General features: G+C 35.1%; 1 protein-coding gene across 1 annotated transcript in view; it reads left to right on the top strand.

Annotated features, from left to right (window-relative positions):
* Positions 1 to 12,633, top strand: part of Col11a1 (collagen type XI alpha 1 chain) — a 227,622-nt gene that overhangs the window by 200,713 nt on the left and 14,276 nt on the right. Inside the window, exons 55-57 of the mRNA XM_008855066.3 lie at positions 5,457 to 5,510; positions 5,638 to 5,745; positions 6,223 to 6,276. Of these exons, the coding sequence (XP_008853288.1) occupies positions 5,457 to 5,510; positions 5,638 to 5,745; positions 6,223 to 6,276 (216 nt within the window). The remainder of the gene's footprint in view (positions 1 to 5,456; positions 5,511 to 5,637; positions 5,746 to 6,222; positions 6,277 to 12,633) is intronic.

Below are 12,633 nucleotides of genomic sequence, written 5' to 3'. Positions count from 1 at the left end.
GGCAGGACCTTAAAGGAAAGGCTTGCCTGAAAACCTGGACCCCTTACTTTTTTTTAAAAGTAAGAGTAAGAGAAAGACCCGTCAGGGACAGGATGATCGGGGCAGGGTAGATCTTAGGAGAGAGCCTTTGAGAAATCGCTCCAAGAAAAAACAATATCTGACTCTGATATCGTTTTATTGGAAGCAGGAAGTTCCGCGCTGTGTAACTTAGTCTGAGATAGCTTAAGTGTTGAGGAGAATAGATGAAAGGCCCAGGTACTTGGAAGGACCATAAATTAGGGTTTGCAAAACCACAGCACAAGTGACTAACTTTCTGCCCTAGAGAGAAAGCTGCAGGGGGTGTGGCCTGTTTTTAGGGCAATGAGGTCTGGTCTCTTTACATGACCTGTTAAAGGGACAGGCCCACGATTTAATAGCACGCCTACACAATAACCATATTATCTAATCTGCAGGCTTATGATATGGTTCCATACCTTCCAACCCATCTTCTTTAATCCACCTAGAACATAGTTTTCAGCATGCATTGCCTGCATTTTGTATAAATTAACATATCTCTTGTCCTTATTTTCTCTGTATTGAGGCAAAAGAAAAGTAGACCAATAACTGTCTTGCCATATCTTATCCTTGAAAGAACAATTGCGAGATACCAATTCAAAATGTTATGACTTTGAGTGAATCTTAGAAATGGGTAAGACTAATAAAATATGGATTAGAGTACTCTGGGTGGCACTTATACTTAGAAACAGCCTTTTGATAGTTACTGAACAAGCAGGAAAATTAACTTGTCAAGTTGAGGTACATGTACCTTAGGTCGTGGATTTGTAATATTTAAGAATAAATGTATATTTTTCAAAGGAACTAGAACATTGTACAACTTATACCAGTGAGCCATGGAATTTTAATACACGTTATCGTTGTATCTAGTTCCATTACCTGTGCTTTTATTCAAACTTTTCTAGAATTGAATCTTTTGAGAACTCCTCTGGGGTGAAGTAAACAATACGTATAAGGCCCTAACAACAAACTAAAGTATGACTCTGCCAAAGTTCAATCTGGGGAACCCATGAATTTAAATTTATTTTATTTTTTGCCATGTGTATGTGTGTCTGTGTATGTGTGGATGTCTATAACGTGAGTCCAGTTGCCTGCAAAAGACAACATTAGATTCCTTGGAGCAGCAGTTATAGTTATTTGTGAGCTGCCCAGTGTGGGTGCTGGGAACCAAACTCAGGTCTTCTGCAAAAACAGTATGTGCTTTTAAACTCTGAGCCATCTATCTCTCCAGCTCAAACCAATGAGTTTAATGGACTTACATACAAAGTGTGGGTGACCCCAAAGCAACCACAGTGGAGAGTCTCCACTCAGCATAGGTGATGGCTTCCCCATAAACATGTGAATGGAGTCCCCTTCAGTTACCCTTCCCCTGCCTGTATATGCTCTCATCGCCATGACCCCTACACTTCAGTAGAATTATGACAGAAGGGCTTACAAATGGCTGGGAGCAGCAGAAATCTCAGGTGAGGGTACAATGGCCCTTTCCATACCTCATCTCTCCCAGGAATGTTATCTGTCAGAAGACTTGGTCATGGTGGCTTCCTGCAAGGAGGCACAGCTGTTCCGATGACAGTGGTGGCTGTTTTGCCTAGAAGATCACATTCTACAGCCCTGACTGAAACAGTGTTAACAGTATTAGTTAAATTGAATTTTGGAGACCAGCTCATATTGCCAAAGGAAAGTCTAAATCAAGAAAGTTCAAACGAGTAGCATTTATTTAACAATATACATTTTAAATTTAAATAAACATTTTAAAAACAAATCCTTGCATATTTGAAAGATAAAGGTACTAGCAATTCAGAAAAAGACTATTGATTACTATGACATATACACATACTTATATACTATACAGGCCAGGTGCATACATATATACATTTTGTACATATGTATCACATATGTAAACCCAGAGTGTATGTGAATAAATATATTGTAAATATACTAGTAATTAAAATTTCAAATCCAAATATTTGCTTTTAGAAATGTCCTGGAAATTTTCCCGTTATATAAATGTATAAGTAGATATTATGTTATAATGATAAAATAAACTAAATAACTAATTAAAATTTCTCTTCAGCAGAACACTATAACAAAGTCATTATATGAGCAAGATGGACATTTTAATTGGAAACCACTGCAGACTATACATGTCCTTAGAAATGCATACTTACAAAATGATATTAAAGGTGCTAGAGAGATGATTCAGTCATTATGAAAGAGCACTTGCTGTTCTTCCAGAGCACTGGAATTTGGTTCCCAGCACCCACAGCAGGCAGCTCACAACTGCCTATAACTCTGTGGGAGGATCTGATGCCTTCTTTCGGCCTCCATGTGTGGCATGCACATAAAAGATACAGACAAATAAAAAACTAAAATAAGCCTTAAAAATAATATTAAAAGTTCTAAAAAAAAAACTAAATTGTGTTTATTTGATTTTTAAAAACTCCAAATAGAAGTATCTTAATATTTAATTTATAGACAAATCTCTGTTTTTAACATAAAAATGAGAAAATGTATTTATTAAATAGGTACATAAATATTTATTCAAGTATCTAATTTTTAGTCTTTAGCATAGTGTATTTGGCTAATATTTGAAGAGACAGGCCCCTTCTCAAGGCTCTGCTGTCTTCTGCCTTTCTTCTTTGTTCCTTGATTTTGCAGCTCCTGTGTGTAATGATGCACTCTAATACACTCACAGTGTTCACAGACACTTAGCGAATAGCCTGTCTGAGCTACTAAAGGTTCTCTGGAGAGTGTCACCTGCTTTTACTCTGTGCCTTTGTGCTTGCACAGGAATGATCATAAGGTAAATCCTCTATCAAAAGGAAAACCTTGCCCTCTTCCACCCACACTGCAAGATTCAGATCTAACATTAAATCCTAAGGAAAGTCTTCTCCCCAAACCGGATCAAAGTAACTATTTTCTACAGTGACATCATCCTCATACATATTTTATGTAGTGTTTTTATTATCCTATATGTCTGTCTTTGTAACTAAGCTTTGTAAACTCCTCATGGCTTGAATGTTATCTTATATTTGTATTCTTCATGCACGCCACACTTGTGGAACATAAGCAATATTTAAATATGTGTGATGAGTGGAAGAATGAATAAGTTACAAGATCATATTGTAAACTATGAACGATGGAAGCAAAATTACACTGTAGAGAGTGTATTTCTCATGAGTAGAGAAATGTTATAATAGTGACTGTTGATGATAAAGTTAACTAGATTTTGTTTCTGCCTACATGAGAAAGAACCATGGCCAGAATTTGCCTATAGGAATTGTACTCATCCATTTGTGCTGCCATTACAGAATATCAAAGACCGGGTAACTTATAAGAAAGAATTATTTTGGTCCATAGGCTAGAGGCTGGCAAGTTCAGCATCAGCGGTCTACATCAAGGAAAGGGCTACCTATGGCCTACAAGAACAAAGACTATAATAAGGATTCTAAAAGGAAGATAGAGGGATCTGGAAGGAGAGGCATAATCACTATTACTCATGAGAATGGAGCCTTCCTGACCTAAAAACCGCCCATTGGGCCCAAGCTCCCCCTGCCATTGCTTTGGTGATTGCTTTTTCAAAGCATGCCTGTTGGAGGTCACATTGAAACAAGAGGTTTTAAAGCATTTTTTTTTTCAAAGAAATTTGCACCCTGTCCTAGAAAAAGCTGCTCCGCTTTCATCCTAGGTTTTCATTAGAGGAAATGCATATTTACCACTGAAGAAATATGTTTATAAGATATAAAGGAAAAGAGAGATTAGAAAATGAACAAAACACTCATTTAATAAGCGTTTCCACCAGGATAGATACTTGTTCGCACAGGGTAGAAATCCCTTTGAAGTGGAGAAACCTCTCTTTGAGTCACAATTTTCTGGCTGTTTGTCATTTATTTGTGTCAAAATTCTCTATGCTTTAGAAAAACACAGATTATTTTTTATCGTTTAGCATAACAAGGACACCATTTCCCCTGCTTTTACCTATTGAGTCATTGGCTTTAAAAAAAAAAGAGTTACAAATCTTTTGAACTATCCTGTGTAAATGTGTTCCTATGTATAAAAGCAAATTTTCGAGATTAAAACTCTGTAATTTACGCCTCCATTTTAATGAGAAATTTTTACCTTTATAAAATAAGGAAAAACTACTACTGAATTGTATTGTTATTTCTGAAATAATAATCATTATGATAGTTTTCAAATTTAGCTTATACTGATTAGTACAACAATGCGATTTCTGTCTCAAAATTTCAACACTGTGAAAAAGTTAATATGTATGATTCAATACAGAAATGCTGTTGAATAAATAGAATGAAGTTTACAAAGATGTGCTTTGAAGTACTAATGTATATAGTATGATTCAAGATGTTGTTAACACCCTGAGAAATAGTTCATATAATCTATACATATCCAGTTTTTCTTATTGAGGTACCTTGAATGTCCAGTAATGAATGAATGAGGTTACAGTGCTGATGATAAAACATAGTAACAGGTGATGTTGTATTCATTGACTCATATAAATAAACTTAGTTCCTGGAATTTTGAGTTGGAACAAGTGATTGATTCTCATTTAAATTTTAGTTTTGAGAGATAGCATGAAAGGTTTGCCTGTTATCACCATTAGAACTTTAAGACAGCATCTGAAAAATAGAAAGTTTTCCTCATGTGTCACCAAATAACACCCTGTAACTGCTCTCTCCAGTCTGTATCTGCTGTCCACTTAATGATTTTGATGACCGTCTTTGAGGAACAGATGGAAAACAAGAGGAACTGGAGCAAAAATAAAAAGCAATTCCTTAGCGATCATTAAGTTCCTTATTTAATCTTTCTCTACAAATGCTTACATATGACATCGTTAGTATAATTTTCCATTATTGCTCTAATCCTAGAGTTTCAGAAGTGATTATTTGTTAATGTTACTTTTTTTGTGAATTACATCTTTTGACCACTATGATTAAAAATATTTTTCTGTAGTTGGTGCATGATCCTAGAATGCATGAGCATATGGGTGTTTGTAGAGTGAGCTACTCCTGAAACATTCTAAATACAAAGATGAAAGTGATAGTTAATAAATTCAAGTAACTCAGTAATTCAAAATTACAAGTAGCGGCTAGTATTATACTCATAGAAATGATCTTAGGTGATAAGCGGTTTTATAAAGCTTTGATTTTACTGTTACTTTACTTTGATGTTATATAAAGGCCTATGACCTTTAATGTTTAGTAATCTAAATAGAAGTTTGTATACAAAAATACTTTCCATTTTCTACATTGTGTTTAAAACAAAAAGTGTCATAAAAATCACGATATAGTAAAGCCTTAACAATTCTAGTGTTTCTAAATAAGTCTTCAATAGCATTACATTTTAGGCGGGTGGCACATATTTAAAATGCAACTTTATATTTACAGGGTCCTCCTGGAGCTGCAGGCGCAGAGGGACGACAAGGCGAAAAGGGGGCTAAGGTAAAATGTGCGGAGGAAACATCCTAGAAATTACATGCGTTTGAAACATATAAACTTCAGTACCTTAAAAAATAAATAATGTGCCCTTTCTCATATTAATGTGCTCACATGTCTTATTTCTTAACAGGGAGAAGCAGGTGCTGAAGGGCCTCCTGGGAAAACTGGCCCTGTTGGACCTCAAGGTCCTTCTGGAAAGCCTGGTCCAGAAGGTCTGCGAGGCATCCCTGGCCCTGTGGTAAGCATCTGTGCAAAAAGTGGTCATTAAGAAAATAACATTAAAAACAAATTAAGACACTTATAAGGTAATGACTTCATAACTTATAGTATGTTTTGTGGCAGTTCACTATGTATTATGTAATAATGTTATCTATTTCACAAGTTTGTAGTAAAATTCTAATTTATAAAGGCAAAACAGAAAAGTAATGTCTAATATCATAATTACATGAACTTTTAAACGTGCATATCTTCATATATTTGTATCTCTATCTACAAGTGCATATGCCCATTTAAGAATATATATGTATATATATGCACATATACATATGTTTCTATGCACAGGAGAACAAGAGAAACAATTACTTACAACATTTATATATGGTTTTCAAGTGATACAATTGATAGATGATAACTTTTTTCTTTTTTCATTGCAAAAAAGGTAATCTATATTTTCTTATTAACTAAAATAAAATGAATGAAATTTTCTTTTGTATAGGGAGAACAAGGTCTTCCTGGTGCTGCTGGCCAAGATGGACCCCCTGGTCCTATGGTGAGTAGCAGTGGGTTTTTTTTGTTTTTTTTTTTTGTCATTTATAAAGAACTCCAAAATTAAAATTGTAAGCTAGAATTTCTGAGTATTTATCTTACAAACTGGTTTACACATTCTGCAGAGTTCAAGGAAGTATATTATAACTACAAAGAGGAAAGTTTCCTGATAGTAATATGGAAATTATGCCTGATGACCAAGAGAATACTCTTTTCTTATACCCTTAGGGTGACTGTCTTTTTCACTCAGAATAAAATACCACTAATGGTCCAGCTATTTATTTTCTTGGTGCAGAGAGTTCCCCCAAATGCCTGTATTTATGCTTTGCTTCCAGTCCAGAAAAGCAGTAACTCCTTGACCAACTGATGATTCTCTTTGTGAGATAAATAGGTACAGAACTAAGACATTTATGCCAGAAGTAAAGAAACATGTGATTCATTTTATGCTGAAATGTGGACACTATCATGAAATCCATGTGCAGACAACATGCTTGATAAATGCAATGATGCATGGCTTGACCACCATCATTTTCATAGACACTTTTCTTAGACGCCACAGTTTTTCTTGTTACAGTAAGAACACAAAGTAAGAATTACAGCCTGTTCTCTAAAATTAATCTTTATTAGTTCATCTATGTTTTGAACATTGATATTAAATAATTATGGGTAAGGCATTAATCAAAATAGCATGCAGTATTTGCAGCTCTCTGGGAGTGTGATACATAGTAGTTTAAACAACCAAATCCTTTCATGCAGTTATTTGAATGTTATTTATACTCCTTTTATCCTGACCTAGTACCTACTTAGGATGCGTACATAATCAGAAAGCCACCAAAACTGATATCACAATCCTAATCATTCAGGAAAGGATATGTCTATCTTTTTAACTGAAGAAGCCTCAACAAGTTCTTCTAATATAACTATCAAATGTTTCATAAATGTTAGAATCTTTTTTGAACTTTCACTAGAAAAGTTAGATAGCTTCATTCAGTAACTGGATAATTGTTATCAAAACCTTAACTGACTTCAAGCAGGACGTTATTAGTTATCCACTCTCTTCATAATCTTGTTTCTCCAGGTCTTCACCACTTAGGAAACAATCTTCTTCTTCCGTGTGTGTGTGTGTGTGTGTGTGTGTTACTTTTCTGCTGCTGTGATAAAACATCGTGAGTGGGAGAGTCCACCATGGCAGGGAAAGGCATGGCAGGAGGCAGCCAGAGCAGAAAGCTGAGAGCTCACATCTTCACAGACAAATGGGAAGCAGAGAGAGTAAACTGAAAAGTGTGGCAAGATGATGAACTCTAAAAGCCCACCCCCACTGATGTACTTCCTCCAACACTACTGCACCTCCTAAAGATTCCATGACCTCCCAAACAGTGCCACCAACTGGGGCAAAGCATTCAAATACTTACATCCTATGTAGGACATTTCTCACTAAAACCACCACCACCACCTTGTGGTCAACTGCAGATTCAGAGACTAGAAGAAATGTGTTTTACCTAAATATCGCCCTTAAATTTGCCAGAGGTTATTTTAGATTTTCAAATAAGTCTTCTGACCTTTGGCTGATGAAGCAGAGATTCCCCTTGCTGGAGATTTCCTTTGGCTGATATTAAAAATAAAACCATCAGACACAACAGCTGATTAAGGTTTGCAAAATTTGTATTTCTGACTCTTAAGTAAATGTGAGTTTGCAGTGTAAGGACGCTGAACAACTCAAATTCTTTTAAGCAAAGTTTAGTGGCAAGCATCGGGAGGGCTCAGATAGGCCTGGGCTGCTGGTTTTACTGGAGAATATTATAAAGTGAATATACTGCATGTAGCTTTTTCATAGCTTCAAATAACCTGGTGTCTGTGAAGATACTATTTAGTGCTCAGGGGGCAAGGGTAGTTAGTAAAGAAGGCATCTTCAGAAATGTCCTTTAATGGGCGTCTCCACTCATTTAAGAAAGATTTATTTAATGAATAAATTTTTCAATCAGAGTAAAAAATACCTTGTCATGGAGACTGGTTAAGGTCATCTACTCTCAAGTCATTTATCTTATTTTCAAAAGTAAGCATGTCCACATGCTTATAAAGTGACATTAGGAACCTGTCTGCTTCTGTCACTGGCTGAACACTCTCTGGCTGAACTCTCTGTCTCTCTCTCTCTCTCTCTCTCTCTCTCTCTCTCTCTCTCTCCCCCCAACTTCTATTTTTGCAAAGGGACAGTCTGTCAGAGCATTTGTCTCCTAAAGTGATATAAAATTAAAATTAATTTTAAATGAGACAGCAATATCTTCTATCTAACGGGTTCTTAAACTTATTAAATGAGCTATTTGTAAAACACATCATTAATGGATAGCTGTGCCAGTGAACAAAGAAATAAAAATAATAATAGAGGATATGAAATGAAAAGGTTAAATTAATATGTGGGTAGAGATGGGAGAAGGCATCTGGATATAATCAAAATACATTTTATGAAATTCTCAAGGAATCGATAAAAATTTTTAAAATACTTATTAGAAGAAATAATGAGCTTTGTATCTTTAGTGAAAGAAACAAAATTTTCTTCTGAAGTATAGTTTAATTTTTTTTTCTTCAATGCTCCATGTAAACTTTCTGCAAGCAGGGCTATAATGCATGATACTCTATAATGATTAAATGGCAAATTCAATAATATTTCATAAGTTTATCCTCTAAATAAAGTATGAGATGCATAGTTTATTTAAAACCCGGTCAGTGAACTACAGTCCTGAGGTACAGATAAGGCAGTTATTCCAGCAAGCATAATACTGCAGGGGGAAATGTTGCTTGTGTATTCTAGGTACTTATCATTGCATGGTCCCTGTTTTCCTTGTTTCTTTATTACTTGTGAATTATGTATTTTTATGACTTTTCAATTTACACTATCCTAAAGAGAAAAAAACAAACATATACAGTTGACATCACATTTTTGTATGCAGAGATGAAGATTTTTTTAAATCTCTTTCACATTTAGAGACATATTTACAACTGTCTTCAATGTCATGACATTACCAATATCTCCTTCTAGGAGACAACAGAAGGCTGATCTTGCTTTGCAAACTCATCCTTAGATACAGTTTATAATCTTACAGGAGCTTATTAACTTTAGAAGAATAATATCCCTTACCTGTAAACTCCTCATGAACAGTACTTGGAGAAAATCTTAAAATACATTTAAAACTCAAATAATGTTTAGTGTATTTCTTCCTAATCCTGAGCAATTAGAATTGTTAGTATTGCCTCTTTCTGACGTTTTAGCATGTATAGTTAAGGTGGGATGAGAAACTGTTGAGTGCCACTACATTCATCAGTCTAAAACCAGTGATAACATTTGCATTGTGCTTTGTTGTTTATTCCAATTTTCTTGTAAGTTGGATTTCTCTTTCATTATCATAATGTGAGCACATAGTAATTTTAGAATGCTCCCATGAATAGATCTCAGCGGTAGAAGATGCTTGACTTGAAAATTTGTGACTGGAACGGTGATTGAAATGTTGATGCCTAGCAAATGTGCTTGTCAGTGTTCCCACTGATAGGAAAATTTCTATGAAGTATGTCATAAGAGAGACTGAATACAAAATGAAAAGAAACCAGAAAAAATATGGCTTCTTTAAATATTTTTATAGTTTTGATTTAGACAATGTACTATTTTTAATAGACACATGTCAAATTCAACCAATATTCTTAGATAATTTCTGCTACTTGTGCAAGAGAATCATTCTTTAATACAATTACGTTTATGTTTGAACTATTTTCTCATGCTTTTTGTGCTCCTTTATTTTATTACAGAGTGTGCTATTATTGTGAACGGTGTCATGAACTCAATACCTTATTATTTGATTGTTTCTATTACTCATTTTTATTATTTTTAAAATGAGATACTGGAACATCAAGTAACACAATTTAAAAATATGTGCTACTAGGCAATTACTTTCTTCCTTTTTTGTGGTACTAGGAGCCCATGAACTTGTGCATGTTAGGCAAGTGCTACACGTTTTGAGCTGTGGCTCCAGTTCCATTTCTGTTTTTGTTATTGTTATTTTGAGAAAAGGTCTTACACAGTCCAAGATGACCTCAAACTTGCCATGCAGTAGATTACCTTGGACTTCTGATCCGCAGATCTCTAACTCCCAACTATTTTAATTGATGATTTACGTGTAGACCAGAAGAAAAGAAATGCCAGCTATATTAATTTAATAATTAGTACTAAACTCATAAATTAAATATGCCCTCTTTATGTTTAATGTGCATCACATCCTCTTGTTGCTGTTGTTTGCATATCAATTAACTGAATTTAGGACCTGATAATACACAGCTGTATTTCTGAAACTTTAGTGAACATGAAAGCACTGTAGCTGGCTGTGGTCTGTCCCAATCTCTAATTCATTTGGTCTGGATGAGGAGACATAAGGATTCACTTTCTAGCGAGTATGCTAATGATACTGATTCTGATGTTTGGAGGGCCACACTTTGAGATCCAGGGCTAGAGTTTGAGATGAAAGTGCAGTGTTAAAATAATACCACCAGGGTGTTAATATAAGTCAGGAATTTCCTTATAGTCTCCTTTGTGTCTGCCTGTAGTTTAACACAGTAGCCTGATTGTCTATTCCTATGCAAGGAGAATCTAAAGGCCAGGTGTGGTGATGTATACCTGTTCCCAGCACTGGGCAGACAGAGGAGGGGTGATCAGTGCTAGGGGTCAGCCTCGACTACATAGCAATTTCCTGTCTCAAAAAAAAAAAATCTAACTTACATAAATTCGTGTTTGATGCTTAATAAGTTTCACCTTATCAGAATAATAAAGTGGAGTGCGTTTACCGTTTTCACTGCATGCTCTTTATATTGTTATTTTTATGTTAGTAAATGATATGAAGAAATGTGTCATATCATTCATATTGTATCCAAACTCATATCAGCTCTTCCATGACTTCAAATTTATTCTTGAATAAAAGCAAGTGCAAACTTGATTCATGTTGAGACTGCTCTCACATCTTCTGATATGCAGAGATTCAGTTGGAGAATTAGGCTTCAGAAATTAGAAAAATGAAGGGTTCATCTGCTCACTCTCAAAGCAGCCTCAAGAGACAGGAAGTGTAGCCCATCTACAGATGGGAAAAAAGGAAACTTTATTTAGCTGCCTTAAGTTACTCATGTAGAGTGTGGCTTGTATCCAGTCTATGCTATCCTAAACCCTTGTCCTTCACACCATATCACACTGCTTGGATCAGAAACACACCCCTTAATGCTTTTTAAATGACATTTATTATTTTTACTTTATATGTCTGAGTGTATTGCTTTCATGTATGTAAGTGTGCCCATGTTGTACAATGCCCACAGAGGTCATAAGAGGGCATCAGATCCCCTGGAACTGGAGTTATGGACTGTTGTTAGCTGCTATGTGGGTGCTGGGAATCAAACCAGAATCCTTTGCAAGAGCAGCCAGTGCTCTTAACTCCTGAGCCATCTCTTCAGCCCCAGAAATACACCTCTTAACACTTTAAAGTCACAAAATGTGTGCTGGTTTAGAAAACTTTCTTTTACACCAAAGAATCAAAACCTCTGTAGGTCAAGGAAAGGAAAACTGCCTTGTAGTGGGGATAATAATGATGACTCATGATGGATGTTGATATGAGTTCAGAGTTTGGTTTCTCCATGGCATGATCAAGGTCATTAGCCATCAGAGCTCAAATAATTCAGTTCAGTCAAATTACTGTAATCCATAGAGAAGCCATATGAAGAGTTTGCTTTTGTCATTTCAATACATTGCTTGTTGCATGAAGAAGTGACTTATCTAAATTACCTAGGAGCTAATTTGATGAGTCACAACAATATAAATTATCTTTTACATCAGTTCCTTCCTAAAATCATCTCTTGTTCAAAGTTTGGCTTTCTGCATTTCAGAATGTGTACTATTGTTTACTTACCTCAAATTGCTCATTAAAAAAATCTAGCTTTGCAATTTGAATATACTGGTTCTTAGATTAAAAAGTTAATCCCAAAGTCATCAAAATAGACGTCTTCAAGGGTAGAGCCATGGGACTAGGAGTCAGTTGCTAATATATCACAGTGTCTTTGAAAATATTCCTGAAATGAAAAAATGCCATAGCTTTTTTCTAAGAAATGTTCAATTATTGAGATATCTTCACATAGAAAAGTGTATTTCTTTATACTTCAATTTATGTCATTAGAATATAAAATTCAATTTAAAATTATAATTAAAATACACCTTGGGGGTGATTTAGAAAAGGCTAATGTTGTCCATTGTTAAAACAACTTCAAAAGTTGAAGAACTTTTGTGTAAATCTCTAGTGAGCAACCAGGAATGAACTCAATAAACTGGGAAAACAAAACCCCT

This window comes from Nannospalax galili, unplaced genomic scaffold, assembly GCF_000622305.1.
Source record: "Nannospalax galili isolate Female #2095 unplaced genomic scaffold, S.galili_v1.0 scaffold767, whole genome shotgun sequence".
Classification (NCBI taxonomy): Eukaryota; Metazoa; Chordata; class Mammalia; order Rodentia; family Spalacidae; genus Nannospalax; species Nannospalax galili.
This window is presented reverse-complemented; position numbering and strand designations above follow the sequence as displayed.